The 25,805-nt window shown below is 44.5% G+C and overlaps 1 protein-coding gene across 5 annotated transcripts in view; it reads right to left on the bottom strand.

Annotated features, from left to right (window-relative positions):
• Nucleotides 1-25,805, bottom strand: part of pfkpa (phosphofructokinase, platelet a) — a 115,192-nt gene that overhangs the window by 53,094 nt on the left and 36,293 nt on the right. The window contains exons 3-11 of one of the 5 annotated variants that reach the window (XM_078232890.1): nucleotides 23,058-23,135; nucleotides 20,288-20,477; nucleotides 19,480-19,645; nucleotides 13,243-13,287; nucleotides 13,008-13,116; nucleotides 7,950-8,045; nucleotides 7,577-7,672; nucleotides 2,809-2,901; nucleotides 1,149-1,274 (exon numbers count right to left, since the gene is read on the bottom strand). In XM_078232890.1, coding sequence (XP_078089016.1) covers nucleotides 1,149-1,274; nucleotides 2,809-2,901; nucleotides 7,577-7,672; nucleotides 7,950-8,045; nucleotides 13,008-13,116; nucleotides 13,243-13,287; nucleotides 19,480-19,645; nucleotides 20,288-20,477; nucleotides 23,058-23,135 — 999 coding nt within the window. Of the gene's footprint in view, nucleotides 1-1,148; nucleotides 1,275-2,808; nucleotides 2,902-7,576; nucleotides 7,673-7,949; nucleotides 8,046-13,007; nucleotides 13,117-13,242; nucleotides 13,288-13,756; nucleotides 13,912-19,479; nucleotides 19,646-20,287; nucleotides 20,478-23,057; nucleotides 23,136-25,805 lie in introns of those variants that run through there. The other 4 variants (XM_078232853.1, XM_078232863.1, XM_078232872.1 and 1 more) reach the window with 4 other exon arrangements.

Here is a 25,805-nt window from a genome sequence, read left to right as displayed (position 1 = left end):
TTACTTTCTTAATGCCAAACTACCAACAGAACTTACTTCATTTCCATTTTAGTTAAATAGAGTTCTCAGTTGAGCCAACCATTATCCTTTTCAACACAACCTCCCTCCGCTGAGAATGCGTGTATTATCTCAGAAGTCACATTTTCAAGCTAGAACGACATAGGCCATAAGGCACATGGAAAGACCACCACCAGAAAACTCCCCTCCCCGTCACATACCATTGTGACTTGGAACTACATCACTGTTCCTTCACTGTTGCTGGTCAAAATTTTGGAACTTCTTCCCTATCAGCACTGTAGGCGTACCTATACCACATGTTCTGCTGTAGTTCAAGAAGCTAGTGCACCATCGCCTTCGCAAGGGCAACTAAGGATAGCAATAGATGCTGGCCTCTAGCAAGCTCAGATAGGGTGGGTATGCTAGTTGGAAGTTTTCAATTGGATGGTCACAAAATATCAAATCCATTAGTTGCCTATTTGTAATAGTTGTCAGCATTTACTCCCTTCCCCACTCCATTTACAACAGCTTATGAAATAGATTATTCCCAATGCTATTCATCAGCTTCCCCTCACTGGCATGTTGATGATCAGCATTTCATTTCCACAGTTTCCTGTCATTTCAATTTTCCCAACATTTGTACTCTCTCACTCTAAGAAAAGTTTCTACAAATCCTTTTCGATAAAAATGGTAATGGGTACAAACTAGTAAACCATTGTGGAGATTTGCTGCCTCTTAGATGACATTTGTTCCTAGCAATGTGGTAGATTTCAACATGGAGGTATTCATCCTGTATTTGGTCATTTATTGTCTCAATAAGGTTCTCATTCTTAGATTCATGTATACAATGATAGTCACACAAACAATTAACAATTGTAGATGTGAAACGTTGCCTACAAACGATTCCTGGAATTAATTCTGCTAAATATAAAATATTTTAAAAGTATTCAAGGTTCAGTGAGAACAAGCTAGCAAACATCTGTTGATGAAACAATCCAAGCAGAAATAAAAACATTTTTGAAACCTAAAGCTGTAAAAGAAAAAAAATGCCTTGCAACTTGAGCTTTTCTTGCAATATTGCCAAACAAGATCACCTTGCATGGCCTTATCCAGCTCACAGACAATGCTATTGGCTCATATTCACTACTTACCATCTGTACACACTCCATTAGGGGAACTCGAATGGCCTGGTTCCCAAACAGCGACACAACACAGGCTGGAGTCGTCACTGAAGCTTCTAGCAAGGCAAGCACAGCCTCTACGCCCATTCTACTGGCCTAGGTCACAGAACATGCACAAAAGTGGAAGTGACTGGCGTGTCGAGAAATAAATCACTTTAACACCCTCAGTGAATCCGAAGTACATACGAGTTAATAAATTACTTTTGAAGGGAGAGAATCTTCTTGGGGAAAAAGGCATGGTAAATGGGCTAGTGAGATAATTATTTCAAAGAAAGGAATCACAGGATGAATAATGATATATCCTGTGGCACAATAGTAGCGTCCCTACCTCTGGACCAGGAGTTCCTGGTTCAAGTCAACGGGTAAGATGGATATAGAGGGATATGGGCCAAACACAGGCAATTGGGACTAGCTCAGTGGTTAAAAAAAAAGGGCGGCTTGGACAAGTTGGGCTGAAGGGCCTGTTTCCATGTTTTAAACCTCTATGACTCTAAGTCCAAAGTCAGGACTTGTTGGCCAGCACAGAAGCAGCATTCATAACACAGTTCAACAAGCTGTTAATCAGCTTGAGAATTCTTCCACTGCTTCCCCACTATTCCCCAAAGGGGAAAAGAAAGTGTGAAAATGTGCTAAAATAAAAGGGCTGAATGGCTTCCGTCTGTGTTGCAATACTGTGAATGGCAATAGTGCACAAACAGATGAGATGAAGCTCCAGCAGCCAGCTTAGATGATGTTAGCAGAGATATAAATGTTGAGGCCGTACATCTCTGTTCTTTGAACAGTGGTGTAGGATTTAAAGTGCAGTTGAGCAGACAGATGAGATTATTTTAATTATTAATTAAGAGAAAAGCACTCAGTGCTGCACTTGAATGTCAATTTTGGTGAAATGTTCAAGTCCTGAATGAGACCTGATCACACAACCTTCTTGCTCAGAGATGATGGCACCACCACCTGAAACAATCTGATGCTAAAGGAATGGTTATGAAGAGGTTTTTCAACTAGAGAAATCAATTAGTGCAGGACACCACCACAGTTGAAAGAACAAAACAAATGATCAATCAGGAAAGCAAACCATGGTCTGAGCTTCTCAACTGATAAATGGAACACTGCCATTGATTTGGAGGACATGTTCTTTTATAATGTCAGAAGCATTATGTTAAACAAGCATCATCTTTGTCGGCAGTACTAGACATGGATTGCATTCCCTATGAGAGGAAGCTCCAACTGAAGTGTTTTAAGATCAATGAATGGAGATATTAAGGTGGATAGAGAGAAACTATTTTCTCTGGTCAGGAAACAAGAGATTGTAACCATGCCAGGAAAAGCATCTTCAAATGAGTAGTGGAAATCCATAATTATCTCCTCCAAAATGTTGTTGAAGCTACGTCAAATGAGCCCATAGGACTGATTTTTTTTGTTGTGCAAGGTGCTTAAGGGTTATGGAACCATGGGTGGAATGGTAGATGGGCCTAAAATGCAGATTAACCATAAACTAATTTAATGGCAGAATAGGCTTGAGGAGCTGAATGGCTTCCTGTTCCATTATTTCTGAGTACTTGTAAGAGAATCAGTATTCTGTCTCTGTCAAAATATCCAAGTTTGTGTAAGGAAGACGGATCTGTTTGCTTACCAGGATTCGATCGAATGCAGAAGGTGTGCCTCCTCGTTGGACATGTCCCAAGATGGTCACACGTGTGTCAAAACCCAGTCGTTTGACTACAAGCTGTCAGAAATTGTTGCAAATGTAAAATTATCTGTAGTAGACTTAAAGGATGAATCTGACAAAACCTGCTAGTACAAGAGAAGGAAAACTCAGCAGAATCAATTTGTATGCTTGTATTTCACACTTGCACAGTGTTAGTCATATATTTAAGGTTTGCCCATTATAGCACCATATTCCATTTGACTTAATTTTGGTACTCCCCATAACTAAACCTTTTGAAGTCACCAAAACAAAAGTTTGATGATTGATGTACTGAATTTAACCATTAACCATTAACCATTTAACCATTTTGCTCCATTTCAATTTCTATAAATTCAGGGGGGGGGGGGGGGGGGGGGGGGGTGTAGCCACATTTTAGGTTATAATGTTGGACCACCAACAATGTGCCACTGCCCCTGGGAATATTTGACAAATCCCAAGATAAGATCCGGGTCAGTTACGAGGGGACACAAGTTAAAAGTGAAGGGTGGGAGGTTTAGAAGAGATTTGAGGAAAAGCTTTTTTACCCAGAGGGTGGTGACGGTCTGGAATACACTGCCTGGGAGGGTGAAGGCGGCGGGATGCCTCACATCCTTTAAAAAATACCTAGATGAGTACTTGGCACACCATAACATTCAAGGCTATGGGCCAAGAGCTGGCAAGTGGGGTTAGGTGGACAGGTCAGGGCCTTTCATGTGTCGGTGCCGAAGGGCCTCTTCTGCCTTATAGTATTCTGTGATTCCCATCCACTATCCTTGAAAACTTTTAAATGGAATGTTTGCAACCATCTTCAGCCATAACTGCTTCATCTCAGTCTCCTCCTGAGATGTCCAACATTGTAGATGGCAGTCTTCAGCTAATTCAATTCATGTGATATCACGAAACAGCCAAGGCCATCAGCCTTGGTAACATCCCAGCTGTAGTTGTGAGGACTTGAGCTTGAGCTGCTGCTATTGTTTTTCAACTAGAAGAACAATGACAGCAGTCACATGGAAATGCTTCAACATGCAAGTTCCACTCCAAATCAAACTCCATCCGGATTTGGAATTATAGCATCATTCCCTCATTGTCTTTTAGCCAAAATCCTGAAACTCCCTACTTAACAGCAGTGTGGGTGACTCAAGGAATCAGCTCACTATCACTTCTCAAGCACAATTAGTAATGGACAATAAAAACTCTCCTTGCCAGTGACACCCAGAACCCATGAATGAATTTTTAAAAAAAAATAATTGCCCCAGGTCTAACCTTGTTCTCATCTTTGAGTTGCCTCTCAATCAGCCCTCCTGCGCTTATTCTACACATATCTCGGACTGATGTTATCCTTATGTTTACCTTTACTGAAATCCTTATGCAATCCCTTTCTGATATGATGCACACTACACTTTATTTGATTTCCTGAATATGCTTCCTTTTTTCTTAAATAAAAAAAAACAATTCGGCAAACAAGGGCAGTACGGTGGCACAGTGGTTAGCACTGCTGCCTCACAGTGCCAAGGATCCGGGTTCGAATCCCAGCTTGGGTCACTGCGTGTGGAGTTTGCACATTCTCCTCGTGTCTGCATGGGTTTCCTGCGGGTGCTCTGGTTTCCTCCCACAATCCAAAGATATGCGGGATAGGTGGATTGGCCATGCTAACTCACCCCTTCATCAGGAACTAGCTAGGGGCTATGGGGATAGGGAGTGACTGGGATAGTGGTTGGTGCAGACTCGATGGGCCGAATGGCCTCCTTCTGCACTGTAGATTCTATGGATAAAAAAAATCTTGGATTATAAAAAGAATTGTTTTTGCATGCACTTTGAGTACAACTGAGTAGCTTGGCAGGCCATTTCAGCAGGCAGTCACCCTCATTGCTGTGGGTCTGGAGTCACATTGTTGCAAGAACAATGGCCGGATTTCTCCCGTCCCGCCTGCCATGGGAATTAGTGGGCGGGGGGGGGGGGGGGGTACGCCGTGTTTGTGAACCCAACTCTCCACTCACCTGATAAAGGAGCAGTGCCCCAAAAGCTCGTGATTCCAAAGAACCCGATTGAACTTTAACCTGGTGCTGTGAGACTTCTTACTATGCCCACCCCAATCCAATGCTGGCATATCCACATCATAAAGATTGTATACAGCTATTAGCTCTTCATTGTGGATTTATTTAATTAATTTATAAATTGGAACGCCCTCATGTGAGAAACTAATAAGCTGTCACAAGAATTGTTTTCAATCTCCTTCGCCAACAAAAGGAACTTCAGAGATTTTTACAGATCCTTCTTTCCAGTAATGCAATGAATCTCAGAGTGGACTTGCATCCAATAATGTTCTCAATTGACATTTTAATTTGGAGGACCAAATCAGTACATTCCAATAGGGTAGGGAAAGTGAACACGACATGACTCAACCATAAGTGAGTGAACAAAATACAAAGCAGGCAAATTGATTCAGCATGTATGTTAGTATAGTAGTAAAGATACGAGCAACACCTTCACAGACACGGTTAATAAAACTTACAGTTGCTTAGTCGCAAGTAGCATCAAAGCACCAAAACATATGTAATTAAACATGCTCAACCTTGGCAGTTATGTTAACCAATTTTAATTATTTTGGAAAGTCCCACGCATTTAATCCTTTTTTAAGTTAGAATAATGTTGCTGCTACTTGGCTAAAGCCACCTTTGTTAACCCAAGGAAATGTATCCTTTCTACATACCCAGTTTATAAAGTTGCCTTTTGATAAGACACAGCAACAGATGAAACAGACACTTTCAGTTGCATCCACTATGAGAACTGATAAGGGGTTAAATAGCCAAGAAATGTCCTTTATTTAAAACGAACATCTACGCAATTAAAGTTCGCTATAACCTTAAATCTCTAGAATAGATCATCTGTAGCATCAAGAAAAAGAGTGCTACCAAACAGAAGTACACAACTCTGGAGTTCAACTCCTGCAGGACCACATTATGCCTCTATTATAGTACCCAGCAACGAAATATCTCATCACCTAGAAATTCTCAAAAGACTATTGGGAGTGAAATATTTGCCACTGTGCATTATTAACTAGTACATCAATTTCATCCACATTGTAGAAATATATTTTCTGAAAAAAATAATTAAATTGTGTTTTGGATGAATACACTACCAATAGTCCCAGAGGAATGGGATATTTGAACTCAGTAGCTGTAAAATGATGCAGAGGCTCCTTCTCCAATTTTGTAGGCAAAATTTTAAAAAAATCTACCAAAGTCGTACATCCAGTCTCTGCTCCTTCCCCATGCAGCACAGGGTGTGTGCTGGAGAGGGGAAGAGAGTGGAACAGAGGACACAATAACAACCTCCACAGCCAGCATTTAACAAGATCTTTACCACATGCAGCATTTTATTTTGAGGATCAAATTTCTCAATCTTGATTCAAGATACATGCACGTGCAGGAAGTTCTGGAAAATCTCAGAAGGTTTGGCAGCATCTGTGGAGACGGAAACAGAGTTAGCGCTTCAAGTCCAATATGACTTCTTCAGAACTCTGGGGGGCAATTCTCCCGGCCCGCTGAGCTGCCGAGCAAAATAAATAAATCCCAGAAATCAGTGCAGAGCTGTATTAATTATTAAAATGAGAATTTGCATCTCATTAGCGGACCCTGGACAGAAGTCTGCGGGCCCATTAGCCTCACCCACCACCCAGGCTAGGAGTGTTTCACTCCAGCGGGGTTTAGCAACAGCGCCCCACTTGCGGGGAGATGGCGGCTCAGCCCTGCTGGGGAGGGGTCAGGGGTAAGTGGGGTGCCCTCTGGGCATTGCCAGCCTAGCCCCCTGGTGCTGTCCAAGGGGTAAAGTGGCAATGCCCAGGGGGCACCTTGGCACTGTCCACCAGGGACTATATGGGGGCAGGGCCTCTAGGGGGAGATCGCTGGGGGTTCCCGCTGCTGCTCTGCACTCGGCAGGGATAGAGGGGGGCCAGCGATCAGGGCTGGCCATTGGTGTGGAGTTGGGGGGGGGGGGGGGGGGGGGGCGGACGGGCGCGTCGTGACTGCAGGGGTGGTGGGGGGGGGGGGGAGAAATCGGGACTAGGGGGGGTGCTGGAGGTCAGGGATGTGGGTAGGGGGGGAAAATCGGGACTGTGTGGGAGGGGATGTAGGGGTTGGCCAGTAAACGCCCGGGGGCCCAGCGATCGGGTGAGGTGGGGGGGTCACATGGGGTTGCAGGGCTACTCCTGCTCTGAAAGATCGGCGCATGCACAGTGTCCCGCTCAGCGCTATGCTGCCGGCCTCTTTAGCGAGAATAGGCCCTGCCCAAAGCTTTTTAATGGGATTCCACTCCCTGCTTCTCTCTCCGCAGATGCTGAGTTTATTTTCCAGCACTTGCTGTTCTGATTTCAGATCTCCAGCATCCGTGATATTTTCCTTTTATTTACACGTGCATGCATTTTGGAACCAATTCAAGCTGAACTGCTCATAACCTTGTGCCCATGCCAAAACAGTACACACACAAAATAGACCATCTGTAGCATCAAGAAAAGAGTGCAACACAACGAAAAGCAAAAGAAAAACAGCAAGCATAAACAGGAACACTAAAAGTCAAGCTATTGATTGAGTGGGGGCACAAGCGGCAGTAATGTTGCAATCACACACAAACACTTTCCAGATGCAAATAGGAAAAAGAGTGGTATTGCACCAGTTGGTCAGAGCAGGAGCTGTACCACAAGGTGGTCAGTACTCACATCCTTAATCAAGTTAGAGGTTATAGGTTTGTTGTTACAATCAATTGCCCCTTCCGACACAATTATGATATTCAGTCTTTTCATTCGGGCACGGTTCTGAAGAGAAAATAAAGAACGCATGACATTACATCAAAATTCAGGCATCAGAGCACCTTCTGCCATTATAGTTTCCTTCCTAGGAGTCTTCTTACAGAATGGAAATCCCTGCAATCTCTCCATTTAATGGCTCTTTTTTTTTAGGAAAAAGAAATCCCAAGGTGTGAAACTGGCAACTGCATCCAGCAAAGAATGCACTAGGAATGAAACTATTGGCAGCTTGCGTGTTCCAACTCTGCCTGATTTTTTTTTAGAAATCTTTCGCCCAGGTACTCACATCCTTAACAATACTGGAAGAAATTGCTTTTCCTTTTCTGTCAATGGCTCCTTCTGCAACTATGATAATGTTCACCCTGGTGCCCTGGGAACGGTTCTAAAGAACGCACACAGAAATACTGGAAAAATGAACGCTGTTATTTCAAAGGACAACCACCATTAACTTATCTTCAAAGGTTGTTCCATCGAAACTTTTACATAGGCTCTACATGGTTTGAAAATGCATGTGCAACATTATTCCTTTGCTTCTGATTGTTTCATTAGGGTGTTACCTGATTTATCTAGAATGAGATACCAAAGGTAGGGATATCATATCACTCAAGTGTATAAATTTCGTCATAAGCATCGTTCACCATCGTTTCTCGATCAGCAGCTGAATAATTCTTTTTGCAGGAATACTTAAAATGAAGGTAAAGATGCTAGTTGTGAAGAAATCTTGATCAATTTACAATGCAAGTACATCTACTTGCATTCTACAAGCAGTTGGAAAGGATTTTTAAAAACCTGTATTAAAATCAGAATTTGGCCAAGGAACCTCGGTGGAGAAATAGATCAACTGCTTTTTGGGATTCTGTAAAACTCATGAGCAGCAAATAACCAAAAACAGAAGTCATCCTGCATTTAACAGTAGTTGGCATCTTACAAGGATTCAATGTGAGAGTTTCCCATCTTGGCTGGGGAATTAGGAAGTGTGAAAAAAGGTTATGGGTGGGATTCTCCCAAAAAAATTCAAAATGCCAAATTCGCGTAAAAACTGGCATAATTCCCAGTTATATTTTTCAGCAGGATTTTCAAAATGAATCTCCCACACTCTGAGCACTGCAGAATGCACTAGCGTGAATCTCATTAGAAATCAGGGGGTGGGACCTATTCCCGCCCGCGAGGCCGGCAGCATAGTGCTGAGTGGGCCACTGCGCATGCGCCGATCTGTCAGTGCCAAGATCAGCGCATGCGCAGTAGCCCCGCACTGCCAGCCTCCCGATCGCTGGCCATTAAACTACTGGGTGTCACCTCAGGAAGTTTCTCAATTATCTTTTCGACCCAATGGATACCTGCAAAATTAGCATTAGCAAAGAACTTTGCAGCAACTTAACACTTATTTCTATTAGGCACTGGGAAGAATACCAGGAAGCATAAGAAAGTCTAAACAAAATGTGCTTTGACAAATGAAGCTAAAAAGGTTTAGCTTTCGCTTATAGTAGGAGAATTAGAAGACGTGGAAAAATTTGGTCATAACAAAGAACACTGACAGTATTCATAAAGGCACCAGCAAATTGAAGACATCAACAAAGTCTGATGGTTAAAAGGGCTAACTCTATATCAGGCTAAGGACTGTGGGAGCAGCAAAGAATAGGATGTGTGGCCATGGAATAAGCATGGGAGTTGATTAGACAGTGGCTGTTGCTATGCCTTGACCAGACAGTGATTGAACATAAACTCCTGTGTGTCATGATCCTGAGAAAATTATGACTCCTGACAGAGGCTCAACCCTTTAGCATTCATGACCAAAAAGAGAGAGATTAGTTACTTTGTGTATAATGATGTTTGATGCGTGGGGTACTAATGTTTTGTAGTAGAGTTTGCTACTTTTGTGGTAACTTGGTAGAGTACAATGAAGCAGATTTGTTGTGCAATAATTCGAGAGTTTGAGTGTCTTTATCCACGGCATCAGTTGAGGGCAACAATAAAGAAGATTTTTGAATGTGTAGAAGGTGCGATGCAAAGTTTCCAGTTCAGTCTAAAGAGGTTGCTGATGAGTGAGAAGGGTAGGAATTAATGGCAAGGGAGCACAGCTTATGGCAGTGGCTGAAAGTCTTAGCACTGGTCTTTCTAATGTTCACCTGGAGTACGAACTCACACAAAGGTGGTTGCGAGAATAAAGGAAGTTGTAGAGAGGTATCATTAGGAGTCATCCACATTAACATTGGTGCCAACATCATGCCTGCAAAGGGACATGTTGAAAACTAATACTAACTTTAGGACAGATAAAAATGGACATGTGGAATAATCTTCCAGGTACAGTGGCAGGAGCACATCATGATCTATTTGCACTGATTAAGTCTGAAGGCCCAAACTAGCTTCTTCATTTGTAATTATGATTTGGCGGTATCACCAAGAGTTAGTATATGAATGGGGGAAGAGGAGAGAATCAAAAAGAGATGGCGAACAATTGAAAGATACAAGTGACTTTGTAACAACCAGAATTATTATAAATCTAGAAGGATGACACTGAATATCGAGAAAAAAATTAACTGTGAGATGAATCAATAAAGGTTAAAATACATTCTGGGAAGGTATTCATTTCAGAGATTAAGGTGGCCTCCTAGATAAATAGATTGGGAAAAAACCATCGAGGACTGGATTTTAACAGAGCCATGGACACTCCATCAACCTAAACTGGACGCAGCAGTCCCACCCCCATTTCCAACAAATTTCATTTTTGCCATCTGGGGAAAAGGGGCAGAGCATGAATCAGGAGGGAAACACAAACTCAGCAGGGCCATTTGAACTTAGAGCTGAGTTCAAACAGACTCCATTTTAGCTGTCACAAGGGCCTAACGTGCAGTGCGGGAGTGGTGAATTCATAAAATAGATGTTAAATTCTCATGAAGGGTGGATAAGATCGGTTTACTTGTTAAGATCCGAAGTTTAAATCCCCTGCTCTTTAAACTATCAAAACAAAAACTGGCTGCAGCTGTCAGTGATTGTTAAAAAAAACTCTGCTGGACTGCTTTGATCGACAGGCCAGCTGGTGTAGTATCTGTTTGACTATTTGAATAGTTGTGGGGCTGAGAGGATGTGAGATATGAGAGAGATAGGTTGGGATTTTCCCGGCCCGCGGCACTGCTCAGGTAGCGCAGCGGGCCGGGAAACATCAGCAGGTGGCCTGTAGCAGTATTCGCAACAGCCGTCCAGCTGATCGTGAGTCTTCAAGGCCCATCTTTTCCATATAATCAGCCCAGCGCCAGAAATCAAAATGGAACTGATTACCATATTATTAGAGAACCCGGGACAGTAGTCTCCGGGCCCGCTAGTGTCTCCCCTACGCCATGATGTGGAGATGCCAGCGTTGGACTGATGTGGGCACAGCAAGAAGTCTCACAACACCAGGTTAAAGTCCAACAGATTTATTTGGTATCACGAGCTTTTGGAGCGCTGCTCCTTCATCAGATGACATCACTTGATGAAGGAACAGCGCTCCAAAAGCTCCTGATACCAAATAAACCTGTTGGACTTTAACATGGTGGTGTGAGACATTTTACTGTCCCCTATGCCAGGTGAGGTTTGCATCAGCAGAGTTTACAATAGCTCCCCACTACCGGGGACCAGGCATACTCACCATGCTGGTGGTGACAGAGGCTATTCAGCTCCCCTCACCCACCCCCCCACCAGCCCCACCTCCAAGAGGTTGAGGCAAGGGGGAGGTGTCCCTTGTGCAGTGCCAAGGGGGCAGGCTCAGAGGTGGTAGGGCCTACTGGGGGGCTGATCAGTGGTGGGTGGGGAGGGTGGAACCCGTGCACACTCTGCAATGGGATCATTGGGGAAGAGAGAGGCAACTGGGGCTGGCCAAGGGGGGGTGGGGGGGGTGATATCAGTGCTGGCCATGAGAGGCTGGCCCGGTGGAAGGGGGATCAGGTAGACTGACGACTGGGGTGTGTTGGGGAGACATCAGCAAGCCAGCGATTTTCGGGGGGACGGGGGAGGCCGACGATTTGGGGAGGTGGTTTTGGTAAGACATCGTGAAGCCAGCAATCGGGAAGCCGACGATGGGGCTTCAGTGCGCACGCACCAATCTCCTCACAGACAGATCGGCTGATGCGCAGTGGCCCGCTCAGCACAATGTTGCCGGCCTCTCTAGATAAGGAACCCCGCCCCCCGGGCTTTCCGGCATGAATCTCTGTGATGCACAGAGTGCCGGAGATTCGTTAAACTAAGTACACCCAAAAAACAGGCAGGAAATTCTCTTGTTTTCCTGCCCGTTGGGAGAATCCCGGCCATAGTGCCTGAGGTCCTCTGAAACAACTGGGCAAAAGTCCTAAAGAACAAAGGTGGGGCCTCTGAACCAGCCTGCCTCAGTAGTTGCCTTCCCCAGTGTCCTCAAAGCATTTGCTTCCAGGGTTGACAGGCCCAACTCCATCACCTCTTCCTCCATGGAGCGAAAATCGTGTGATTTGGGGCAATTTTTTAAAAAAAACCAGACAGCTCTGCAAATTGAGAAATTTCCCAGCTCAGGTTAGCCGCCTCCGGTGCCAAAATCCAGCCACTGGCCTCAGATTGCACGGCTGCATCACAGCTCCAGGGACCCAGGTTCAATTCCGGCCTTGGGTGACTGTCTGTGTGGAGTTTGCACATTCTCCCCGTGTCTGCGTGGGTTTCCTCCTGGTGCTCCAGTTACCTCCCACACTCCAAGGATTTGCTGGCTAGGTGGATTGGCCATGCTAAATTGCCCCTTAATGTCCCACGGTGTGTAGATTAGGTGGATTAGCCATGTTTAATGTGTGGGGTTACAGGGATGGGGTGGGGGCCTGGGTCAGATAATCTGTTGGAGAGTTGGTGCAAAATCGATGGGCCTCTTCTGCACTGTAGGGATTCTATGATTTGGATTAACCCCATCTAGCCATTACTGTTTTTTTCAAGGTCCTGCAGCTGGCCAATGGCAAACCGCCTCTGCATAAAACATCACGGGGGAGTGGGGGCAGAAAACCTTGGGAATTATATCCTTGTTTTGTATCGAGACTGATCTTTTCTACTTTCTATCGACAAGAAGAATTTCACATACTCTCACTCACCTACACCCAAAATCTCCAATTATTGGCAGAAAAACAGAATTTCAATTACATAATGAAAAGTTAATCCAAAATGGTCACAGTCTAATCCTGTGGTTTATATTACCCATGACATCCATTGCATAATAAGCTTAAGGTATGTATTGGCTATCTGATATACAGTTTGGTACGTACATAAAATTCTAATTTAATACATCTACAAGATCTTGAATTTCTGAAATGCTTTATTGAACATTTTCAGCAACGTCGCGTCATGCTGTAGAGTGTTTTACCTCTGAGAGTTTCTGACACATCTGATCCTCCCAGCCATCTCCTGGAGGACTTTCGGGAATGAAAACCCAGTCTGCCCCACAGGCCAAGGCACTTACGAGAGCTAGGTACCTAAAAGCAAGACATGATTCACTAAATTTCAATTTTCGTTTCATAGGCAAAGATTTCCAATCATGCCAATCACATTGATCTTAAAAACTACCAGTCAAATGTCATAAAAAAAGCTTGTTTGCTCACCCACAGTGTCTGCCCATCACCTCCAGCACAAATGTCCTCTGATGGCTGTAAAAAAAAGCGTTGACAGAGTTATTGTATTGAAGACTTTATATTTTCTGTCTCACACATCTACTGTAGCAAAAGCCTGAAGATTATTAAGTATGTTTCAGGATTTCAAAATAGACCTAAAAATCATTCTTCATGTTTTAAAAAAAATATATGACCATTGTCATAAATATGACGTTCTATTTTTCATGCAAATGTGTGGAGGGGTTAGTGTTCTCCCTGAGCCATCAACAAAAACACACACAATGGCTGGAATTTTACCGGCACGCCCACCCGAGGCTCGTAAGATCGCGCCCGAGGCCAACGGAGAATGCCATTCCGCGAGCCTCGCCCGCCCCGATTTCAGGTACAAACAGGGCCAATGTGTTGCTCGACTTCCCTTTGACAAGTTGAAGAGGTAGATTTAGACTCTTGCATACTCATTCTATCTGTACAGAAACATGCAACAAAAATTGGAAACCAGTGACACCTTCCAAGTGTGAGATTTTTCCAGCCCCTCACTCATATTTGCCCCCAGAGGCGATTGAAATTTCAGCCCACGGGAGCGTTTGAAGGTCCTGACCTTTGATACATCAGTACTGCTGCTGTTTTCAGTCTACAATGACAGACTGCCTGCTGCCAGAACACACCTTCAAGCTCAGCTGGTGGAGGTTGAGTAAACATGGGGACAGTGTGTTTCAAAGGATCACATGCTTGCAACTCCTGAGAACTTATCCTGTTTGGGGTTGTTTATCATTATTAGGCAGCACAGAAATAGCTTTGTTCTAAGTTGGAATTCAAAAACAGTGACAGATCTTTCCTAAACTATTAGTAGGAATCAAGCAGACTGACCTTTCAAATTATGCACACACACCAGGCATATGCCTTGTAAAGACAGCATTCAATACGCTTTTATTTAAATAAACTAAAATTAATACTTGTTATAAATAAGATATGGCAGGTCAATTTGATAGACTTTCCTGCACCATAAATGAAAAACATCCATCAACCAACAACTACAATACATGAACATTTATTTTATCTATGAAGGCAATAAGGGGAAAGAAGTAGGGTATAGACCCTACAAATCTGTGCCCAAATTGTTACTGCCTGTAGCATTTTTTTCCGCATTTTATGTCACGTACTTGTTCCCAACCAGCTCACGAAATACAACACTATCAAGTGAAGTGCATTTGATTTAAGTACAGAGGTTCCTCCATTGTAAGCAATTATTCAACATCTCCCCAAAGGTTGTAACTATATTTTTTTCCTTAACATAAAATTAGGCTTCAAACCAGTAAGCACAATTATCGTGTATTGCTGGGAAAGGGTTGCAGTGGAAAAAACTGCTTTTCTTTGATTTCTAACCAGCAGGACTGAAAGCATCCAGGGAGAGAAAAATAGAGCTATTGGGACAGATTTTTAAATGAGTGCGATGGATCGGAGAGGCAGATAGTCGAGGGCAATTGTGTTTAATTGACGGACTTAAGGCTCCAAATGGGATTTTCATTCAGCAATGCAGAAGGATCCAGTCTCGGCCAACATGGTGGACTGAGAGTGACAAGTGAGATTGGGGGGGGGAGGGGAAGGAGGAGGAGGAGGAAGAGAGAGAGAGAGAAAAAAAGAGGCGTGATGGATCACACGAGGGACTCCTTATCCCTCAGCCCCCACCCATTGGAGCTGCTGGGCCACTATTGTGGGCGCTGGCTGTCCACTGTACGGGCTTGGCCCTTTAAGATCATGGCCAGGCAGCAGTGGCTTTTTTTAACGCAGCAAGACTTTCCTGCTTTTGTTGCCTGCAGTTTTAGCTCGGTAGCTCACACACCTTGGCTGGTGAGGCTGCCTGTTGCTGGGTTTTGGAGGGCCTCCCACTGACCCTCCAGCAGCGAGGGCCCCTCCACTATCCTTAATTGGATGGCAAGCCCACTCCTTGGCCTTAATTGGCTGCAGCTTTCGAAATCCCAGTGGTTGTGCCAAAAGCGTGCCAGGGGCCCAGAAGTCACCCATATTTCCAGTTCCTGACCCCTGACTGAAAATTCAGCCCAATATTTCAGATCTGTGACCTTCCATCAGCATTTCAACACTAGATTATAATCCGACTCTCTGTACTTGAGTGAGCTGCACTGGAAAACTGCAGCGGGAACTTCAACAATGTGCAGTTTCACCCAGCGAGACTGAACAGGAAGAAAAGTATATTACCACATTCAAAGTGTATTGCAAAGTGTGGAGTCATTGTAAAATCCAGAGCAAGTGTACAAGACCTTTACCTACAAACGGAATATTGGAACAAGTTTTGGTGCAATACAAAAGGAATGGACAAGGAAGAGATTCACATGAACACCTGTACGGCTGAGGGGTCTCGATTATGTAGGGAGGACCTTGAGAAGTTAGGAATATTCCCACTCAGGTTGAGAAGATTAAAAGGCAACTTGAAAGACGCATTCAGGATTACGAAACATCCTGCTAAGGTCATAGTGATGTTATGACAATAATCACCACTTGTTATGGAACAATTTATGCAATTCAAGCAATGCACAATGGGGTTAAGTTGAACAGTAGAACCTGTGATCACAAATATTACTGATCACTTGAAAACACCTGTATACATAGCAAATGAGTCTCTAGCTATATTTAATATTTTTATTTCACTTATTAACACCCTGAATAAATGGACAATTCAACACAGTACTTGTATCATCTAACAGGTGTAATTAATGGTCATAGAATCCCTACAGTGCAGAGCGTGGCCATTCGGCCCATCGAGTCTCCACCGACTCTCTCTGACAGAGTACCTTATCCAAGCCCTTACCCCCCCACCCTATCCCTGTAACCCCACACATTTACAATGGCTAATCCATCCAACCTACACATCTTGGGACACTAAGGGCCAAGTTAGCATGGCCAATCGACCTAAACTGCAAGAGGGCGAATCTCCCAACCCCGTCGGATTTCTGGCGCTGTGATTTTTAATGAGATTCATGATCGTGCATTCTGCAGTGCACGGAGTGTGGGAGATTCATTTTGAAAATCCCGCTGAAAAAATTAGCGGGATTTACTCCAGTTTTTACACAAATTCGACACTTAGAATTTTTTTTGGGAGAATCCCACCTCACATCTTTGGACTGTGGAGGAGACCCACCCAGATACAGGGAGAATGTGCAAACTCCACAAAGACAGTCACCCAAGGCTGGGATTGAACCCAGGACCAGAATTGAACCCAGAACCCTGGCACTTAGGCAACAGTGTTAACTACTGTGCCACCGTGCTGCTCATCAGTTTGGCAACACTAAGAAAAAGAACATTCTAATGCTTAGAAGTGGCAACTCTCAAATGGCTGCTGTGGAGAGTATTAAAGGTCCTCTTGAACTGTGGTTAAAATAAATGTTCTCAACAGATCTGCCAGGCTCCTGTGGAGAACTGACAGACAAGTCAGATAATGGCAGGATTATCTATGATCAAAAGTACACGAGCTTCGAGAAAGCCAGCCAATTCAAAGTTGCCTTCAAACCAAAGTAAATTAATATAGCTTCAGAAATGGAATGTATAAATAATGATTTTTTTTTAACCTCAAGCTATTGTAATAGACATTTTACACATCATTATTTTATTACATAAAGGGCCCGATTCTACCATCGCGTTGCACCCGTTTTCGGGCGCGAAAATTTGGTAAAGTCAGGCATGATACGAATAGCACGATCCGCGCCCGTCTCCAAGCTGGTTCCCCCTTTACTAAGGCCCGAAAATGGCCACGATCGGGACCGCGCCCAAAACGGGTGCGACTGCCATTTAATTGCATTTGCATTTAAATTGACTTTATGGGCTGTACACCCAACTTTACCGGCACTTCCCCCTTTACCACCACGTTCGCCCATCCAGAATCGACGCGAAACAGACATGCTCCATAGAAGTCCAATTCGGGCGCTCCAATTAGTGAGGAGGTAAGTGCCGAGCATCCGACGGCTCTATGCTCGAGATCGGTTGGAGAGGGGGGTGTTGTGTTTGGGGGGGGGGGGGGGGGGGGGAGAGAAGGTGGGTCCGCTGCCACTCTACCCGAGATCAATTGGGGGGGGTTCCACTGCCACTCTGCCCGAGATCGGTGGGGGGGGGGAGAACGGGAGAGGGGCCCACGATCAGTCTGGGTAGCAGGGAGGTGGAGGGTTAAGAGGTCAGTAATGTTGTGGGGGTGGGGCGATGTCTGCGGGGACCAGGGGGAGGCATTATCCGGCCCCTGAGGGATGTAGCCGGGGAGCAGCATTCTATCATTTATTTTTCTGTGCATGCGCATTGGAGGCACCAATCGGAGCTGCAGGGTTTCAGGAGTGTAAAGCCCTACCCACAGGCTTCTGCAGCGCGACTCAGAAATCGCTGATTTTTTTTTTTGCAGGTAGAGTGCGTATGGGGATGCCAGAGAACGGGTCTAAAAGTCGGATCTGAAACACTCCCAGTTTCTAGTCAGCCCAGCACTTAGAATCAAAATGGTAAAATAGGGCCCAAATAGTCAGCCATAGCTCAGCAATGGCATTCTGATGGGTCAGAAGGTTGTGGGTTCAAATCCCACTCCGGAGACTTCCGTTCAGGATTTGGACTGAAATCCCTGTGCAGTGCTGAGGGACTCGCTGTTCTTTGGCTGAGACAGTAACCTAGCTTGCCCTCTCAGCGGATGTAAAATACCTCATGGCACTCTTCAAAGAAAAGAGGGAGACCTGGAGGATCAAGGGAGGGGTGTTCAGGGGCAAAAGAAAACACAGTGGCAACAGAACAAATGACCCCCATCCTACTGTCTAAGGGCGGCATGGACAAGTTGGGCCGAAGGGCCTGTTTCCATGTTGTAAACCTCTATGACTCTACTGTCACAGAAGCTCCCTGTAATTGCTGGAGGTGAAGGTGAATGGTAGCGGGGAAGAAGGGTTATGAAGTCATCTGGTAGTGAATCATCTTTGCTCACGGGCCTTAAGGAAGGAAGAGAGCACTGATTATAGTAACTCCTCTCCGAGTCTAATGGAGATGGCATTCCTGATTTTCCATGGAGGTTTTTCTGATCTCCCACCATAACTTCAGACATCAGAAAAACTGATTTAAAATGTCATTATTAGTACTGTTTGTCTGAGGCTTCTATGAAACTTCCACTAGAGTTACGGCAGGAGATCAGAACAATCCTTTGCAGAAATACATGGCTGAGGTTTGTTAAATAGGTGCCGAACCATTATTATGCCAACAGCAATATATATTGATGCATGCACTTCAAAGCATCCTAGTGGAGGAAGAGCCTTTTGATGGAGTCCAGTCAAACAATATTCTGGCCTAAAATAGACTTGATATCACAAAAAGAAATCCTGCCATACAGTTTATTGGTGCATTTTGCAACAAAACAATCAACGCATTTTTAAAAAATGAGTAAGTCCAAAGATTTATGGGTTAGTTGCATGGGCCATGCTAAATTGTCCCCTAGTGTCCCAGGATGGGTAGGTTAGAGAGATTAGTGGGGTAAGTATGTGGGGTTACAGGGATAGGGCCTAGGTGGGATTGTTGTTGGTGCAGGCTCGTTGGGCCAAATGACCTCCTTCTGCACTGTAGGGATTCTATGAAGTTGACTGTGAAATTGCATACAATTCTCACGGTTTCTATTTGTAACTCTACTGGAAGACTGGGAAAACTCTGCAAAAAAAACCCAGACATTTGGCATGACATGCTTAATGCTAGGCGTTCACATCTTTCTTGTAGGTTGCTCACTGGAGTTACAGCAGGTGATTCCCGTGTGCAGGTTGGGGACCTATAATTACTTTCCATTCTAAAACATCAAGAGACATAAAGACTATTTCCAAGATGGGGTAGAGCAAAAGTAAAGACCATTAATACAAGATAGTCACCAAAAATAAATCAAATAGGGCAACTTCTTTACCCAGTATGGTGACAGTCTGGTACTCACCATTACAGGCAGTAGTTGGAATGAATAATACTGATGCATTCAAGAGGAAGCAAGATAAATACAGCAAAGAGAAGGAAATTGAGAGTTATGCTGGTCGAGTTAGAGTAGAAAAGGCAGAGGATGGTTGACATAAACTCCGTTATGTACTAATTGAGCCAAGTGGTTTGGACTGATTGAGCCAAGGGACCTGTTTGCATGTTGTATTTTCTATTTAATTCTACGTAATTAACTTATCAATGAACAGCTAGCGCTAAGCAGACAGTTTTCTTTTTCTTTCCTAGATTTACCTCTGAGCAGTGGTCATGATGGCATCCACCACTTCAATAATACGGTGCAAAGCGGAGTCTGTACCAATGGTCATATCTGTCCCGCAGAAATCATTGTCAATCGACCCAACCATGCCTACAATGTTTAAATGATTGTACTTCTCAGCTGTTCCCGTATCAATTTTACCTAGGGAAGGGAAGGAAGAAAGAAAGCGTGACCAGAAATCATTTGAACATTTCAAGTCAGGACCAGTAAACGCCAATGCAAGTAATTCAGAATACCTTTCACCCAATAACACAATAACAGCAAGAGCTGTCTGTTGTATGAAAGTAGTGTCAGTTCTGTGTCCTGCTTGAAATTAGTAGTGTGAGTGACATTGACTGGATCAAACTACACATGGCAGTTACCCTCTAGATACACGAAGAAATTACCAATTTCAGAGGAATCAATCAGATTCTATTGCAAATAGATGTAGCCTTAGTATTAACGAGGACACGATTGGTTCCCCAGGGCTCAGAAAATTTGGGATCAAAAGGGAGGTGAGAATTGGTCCCTATTCAGCAGCTAAGTATTTTTTGGAGAACAGCTCGTGGGTCAGGAGACACTGGAGTAATTTTCTGCCAACCCCACCAGCTAATCTCACCTGATTGGCCTCTTGCCCCATTGATCAGAACTTTAGCACCCCCTCCCCCCCCCAACCGTCTCCTTCAGCATGATCGCCAGGCAAACCCATGGTCTTCTATAGACCACCACCAGAAATCTCTCCTTTCTAGCACAGCATGCACATCAGGCAAAGGGAAAATCACAGCACCACTATATTGGACATACCGTCGCTAATGAGTTCCTGCAGTAGTCCTTTCCAGTCTTCACGGAAGAGATTTGCACCAGTTAAGCTGCCATCGCCACCAATCACACACAGATTTGATATGCCATGCGTTACGAGATTATAGGCGGCCTGTTTACGACCCTCACGAGTACGGAATTCTTTACAACGAGCACTTCCAATAACTGTCCCACCCTGAAAACAAAAAGCAAAGTTTTCTGGTAATCCTCCTCTGATGTTACAACGAAAGTTCAGAGCAGCCACAGAAGGAACCCTTGGGGACCACGCTCAAAATGTACAAGAGGAGTCAAACCCTCATCAATTTAATTGCTTTCCTCTCTGAGTCACATATTAGGTAAAAGATCAAGGAAAACGGAATAAGAAAGGCAAAACGAGAATATGAGAATTGGTTAAAAGCCCAATTAAAAAGAGAACAAATGTTGGTAGATGGGATTAGGTGGGAGTTCAGGTGTTTCTCGCATGTCGGTGTAGACACGATGGGCCAAAGGGCCTCTTCTGCACAGTATGATTCTATGAACTCAAAAATAGGAAGGGGATGTCAAAGGAAGGCTGGAGCTTATTAGCTTTCATAAAGGATATATATATCCTTGTGGAGGCGGCGAACATTCTCTTTGGACCAAATTTTACTGTACATCTATCTTTTCTAAAGAAGAGTATGTAGCAACAAAGGAGAGAGGCAGTAGAGATATGTGACAGGGTAAAAAGAAGAGGGGCGGAATTCCCCAATCCTGGGGCTAAGTCCCATTGGCAGGGCCGGGTATATGGAGTTTTCTGGAGCACAGGCCGGCAGGAAAACACGGCAAATCTTCATGCCCCAACTCATTAATTATGTGCCTGTGTGTTTTGCACCATGTTCTGTGGTGGGGAAGGCTTGATGGCATGTAGTCTGCTATCTTATTTAGGCACCATACTGAAAAGACACCCAATATCGCTGTCCCACTATTGAAGAAAGGAGGTGGACAGTCTGAAAATGAAGGTGGATCTCTGGGAGCACTCTGAGACCAGAAGATGGGCCTCTTGAGATAGAAAATGCAACTCCAGGAACATTCTGAGGCTGGAAGGACACCGAATTTGGAAGGTCCACCTACAGATGTTCCCACACCTACTCCTGTTCTGGGACCAGGATTGCCCGTGACCTCCATCCTGCACTCTGACGGCAGCCCCAAACATTGTTCAGGTGAATCCTGACATCTGCACGCCACGTTTTCCAAATGTGTTTCACACTAGTGTGTTTGCCTGTTGGCATTGCAGAGAATCGGGCATGGGTGGCTGGGCCATAGTGGCATGCAAATGAGTTTCACACTGGCCTCCAGCTATAGCGAGCACCAGCGGTGATTAAACTTGGGCAATAAATGCTGACATTGTCAACAATGCTTACATCTCATGAAAGAATTTTGGACAGTTTGACCATGGGTCCAACACAGTCACCATTGGATGAATGGCCTCTTTCTGAGCTGGATCATTCTACAATTCTATGAAACAAGGGATTGACACACCAAGGCCGGAATTTTACTGTCCCACCACCACAGGAATCGGAGCGGGCGAGGGACGGACCATAGAAAGGTCCATTGACTTTGGGCGGGATTTTGCGGTTTTGGGATGAGTGCGGCTGTAAAATCCCACCCCAAATGTTTAAATCTAGCATTAAAGTTCACTCAAACTCCAATTTGATGCAAACACTGAAATGGAAAGAAATCTCTCACGTCACCTTTGCAGGTGGGAATCACAAGGTTTGATGAAGGGTCACACCCAAAACCTGAATTTGGGGGGGAGGGAGGGGGGGATTTTATGGTCTCGCATGTCCTGAAACCGTAAAATCCCACCCGAGGTCGCCGGACCTTTCTATGGTCCGATCCTCACCTGCTCCAATTTCCATGGTGGGCAGGATGGTAAAATTCCAGCCTACATTTCCCTTTCAGCTACCGATTAGCTTTTCCACTATTTTCTTCGTAGAAGTAAAAAAAAATTTAGAAAGACAGTATTCCTTCCAAAATGGGGTATACTTCAATATGACATCTCTAATTTATGTTCATTATCTGATGCACATCTCTGCATCTGGGGTGCCACGGTGGCACAGTGGTTAACACTGCTGTCTCAGTGCACCAGGGACCTGGGTTCAATTCCAGCCTCGGGTCAGTGTGTGTGTGGAGTTTGCGCATTCTCCTTGTGTCTGTAAGGGTTTCCTCCGGGTGCTCCAGTTTCCTCCCACAATCCAAAGATGTGCAGGTTAGGTTGTTTGGCTATGCTAAATTGCCCCTTAGTGTCAGGGGATTAGCAGGGTAAATATGTGGGGTTATAGGAATAGGGCCTGGGTGGGATTGTGGTTGATGCAGACTCGATGGTCCAAATGGCCTCCTTCTGCACTGTAGTTATTCTATGATCTGATATCATACATTGATAATTCCCATCCATAGGAATCCATATAGTTATAAATGGACAATAATGAGCAACTCCTTCAAGTAGCATAAATGTCACACAGCAAATATCATCAGATGGTAAACTTAGAGCTCGGAGTACACTGGAATACGACTCTTTAAAAAGCTGTAAAGCATCCAGCATCAACTATAAACAAAATCATACGGTTAACAAAAAGTAACAATGAATAATAGCTTGGCACTTAGTTTTTGAATCGCATCCCAAGAATTCACTTTCCTGATTATTTAACCAAAGCTTTGGAAACTGTCCCTGTAAAGCGGCATTTCCATAAAAGGAACCCTATCTTCCTTCTCACATTATTACACTTTATTTGCTCACCACTTGCAGGATACTGGAGACATCTTGCCATTTTGCTTCTACAATATGTTGCCCGCCATCCACCATCCCCTGGTAACCCTGTAAGAGAATGAAAAATAGTGTCAATTTAATTAATCCAAGCAGTTGTCAATGTCATGCTGTAAGTATTCTGGAACACTTCTAAGATGCCAAAACACACACATGCTTTTGCTGAGTGCGTTGTGCTCGTGGTAATCAGAGGACACATAGCTGCTACATTTGAAACCTGCTTTCTTCATTGTCCTTACATATTCAAATTGTCTATCCTTCAACTTGCTGCTGCCAGACATCAGTTGCCAGACAATAATCTGGGTTTACAAACTGTGAAGAAAGAAGCCTTATATACAGGAACACTTTAAAAATCAATCGGAAAAGGAATCGTTCTAATTTCTTTCTCAGGTGTTGCCGTCACCCTTTATGTCTCTCTCTGCTCTCCTGTTGCCCAAAAGGATTGTGGGTCACCTCCTTCCAGACCTACTCGATGGGACCAGAGAGCCAATTGGGAATGACATGGTAGAATCTGGCAACTCACCCTTCAGCATCGGAGCACCCGGTTCTCTTTCTCTGTATATTTCAATGTCCAGGCTCCATTTAAGGGATTGGCAACCTGTGGCTCATTACGAGTTCATGGCAGGAGGCAGTAGCATAGTGGGAATATGTGACTGGACTAGTAATTCAGAGGCCCACACTAATACTCTTGGGGTTTGAATCTCATCACAGCAACTGGTGAAATTAAATTTGATTACGAGATCTAGAATGAAAAGCTCAGCTTGGTAATAGTGACCATGAAACCAGTGTTGATTGGTATTAAAAAATGCCATCTAGCTCACTAATGTTCTTCAGGGAAGGTAAATCTGCTCTCCTTACCTGGCCTGGCCTACATGTGATTCCAGATTCCCAGCAATATCGTTGACTCATAAATGGCCAAGCAAACCACTAACTTATATCAAATTGCTCTAAAGCCTACAAAAAGAACATAAGACCATAAGAAATGGGAGCAGGATTAGGCCACTCGGCCCATCGAGTCTGCTCCGTCATTCAATCATGGCTGATATTTTTCTCATCCCCATTCTCTTGCCTTTTTCCCATAACCCTTGATCCCCTTATTAATCAAGAACCTATCTATCTCTGTCTTAAAGACACTTAATGACCTGGCCTCCACAGCCTTCTGCGGCAAAGAGTTCCACAGATTCACCACTCTCTGGCTGAAGAAATTCCGCCTCATCTCTGTTTTAAAGGATCGTCCCTTTAGCCTAAGGTTGTGCCCTCTGGTTCTAGTTTTTCCTACTAGTGGAAACATCCTCTCCACGTCCACTCTATCATTCTTGTGAACCTCCTCTGGACCTTTTCCAAGGCCAGCACATTCTTCCTTAGATATGGGGCCCAAAACTGCTCACAATACTCCAAATAGGGTCTGACCAGAGCCTTATACAGCCTCAGAAGTACATCCCTGCTCTTGTATTCTAGCCTTCTCGACATGAATGCTAACATTACATTTGCCTTCCTAACTGCTGACTGAACCTGCACGTTAACCTTAAGAGAATCTTGAACAATGACTTCCAAGTCCCTTTGTGTTTCTGATTCCCTAAGCATTTTCCCATTTAGAAAATAGACTATGCCACCATTCCTCCTCCCAAAGTGCATAACCTCACACTTTTCCACATTGTATTCCATCTGCCACTTCTTTGCCCACTCTCCTAACCTGTCCAAGTCCTTCTGCAGCCCCGCCCCCACTTCCTCAATGCTACCTGTCCCTCTATATATCTTTGTATCATCTGCCAACTTAGCAACAGTGCCTTCAGTTCCTACCTCCAAATCGTTAATGTGTATTGTGAAAAGTTGTGGTCCCAGCACCGACCCATGAAGTACACCACTAGTCACCGGCTGCCATCCTGAGAAAGACCCCTCCCACAGTCCAAAGATGTGCGGGTTAGGTTGATTGGCCAGGTTAAAAATTGCCCCTTAGAGTCCTGGGATGCGTGGATTAGTGGGTAAATATGTGGGGGTAGGGCCTGGGTGGGATTGTGGTCGGTGCAGACTCGATGGGCCGAATGGCCTCCTTCTAGGGCGGCACGGTAGCACAGTGGTTAGCACTGCTGCTTCACAGCTCCAGGGTCCCGGGTTCGATTCCCGGCTTGGGTCACTGTCTGTGTGGAGTTTGCACATTCTCCTCGTGTCTGCGTGGGTTTCCTCCGGGTGCTCCGGTTTCCTCCCACAGTCCAAAGATGTGCGGGTTAGGTTGATTGGCCAGGTTAAAAATTGCCCCTTAGAGTCCTGAGATGAGTAGGTTAGAGGGATTAGCGGGTAAAATATGTGGGGGTAGGGCCTGGGTGGGATTGTGGTTGGTGCAGACTCGATGGGCCGAATGGCCTCCTTCTGCACTGTAGGGTTTCTATGTTATCCCCACTCTCTGCCTTCTGCATGTCAGCCAATCCTCTATCCATGCCAGGATCTTACCCTTAACACTTTGGGCTCTTAACTTATTTAACAGTCTCCTATGCGGCACCTTGTCCAAGGCCTTCTGGAAATCTAAATAAATCACGTCCACTGGTTCTCCTTGTTACCTCCTCAAAGAACTCTAACAGTTTTGCCAGACATAGACTGAAACCAAACGATCAATCAGCATTGACCCAAGCAATATGACAACCGCAAACCCAACACCATTAACCCTGCAAAGTCCTCCTTACCAACATTTGGGAGCTTGTACCAAAAATTGGGAAAACAGTCTGA

The sequence above is a fragment of the Mustelus asterias genome, chromosome 2, assembly GCF_964213995.1.
Source record: "Mustelus asterias chromosome 2, sMusAst1.hap1.1, whole genome shotgun sequence".
Classification (NCBI taxonomy): Eukaryota; Metazoa; Chordata; class Chondrichthyes; order Carcharhiniformes; family Triakidae; genus Mustelus; species Mustelus asterias.
The sequence above is the reverse complement of the archived record's forward strand: the minus strand, read 5'-3'. Positions and strand labels throughout refer to the sequence as shown.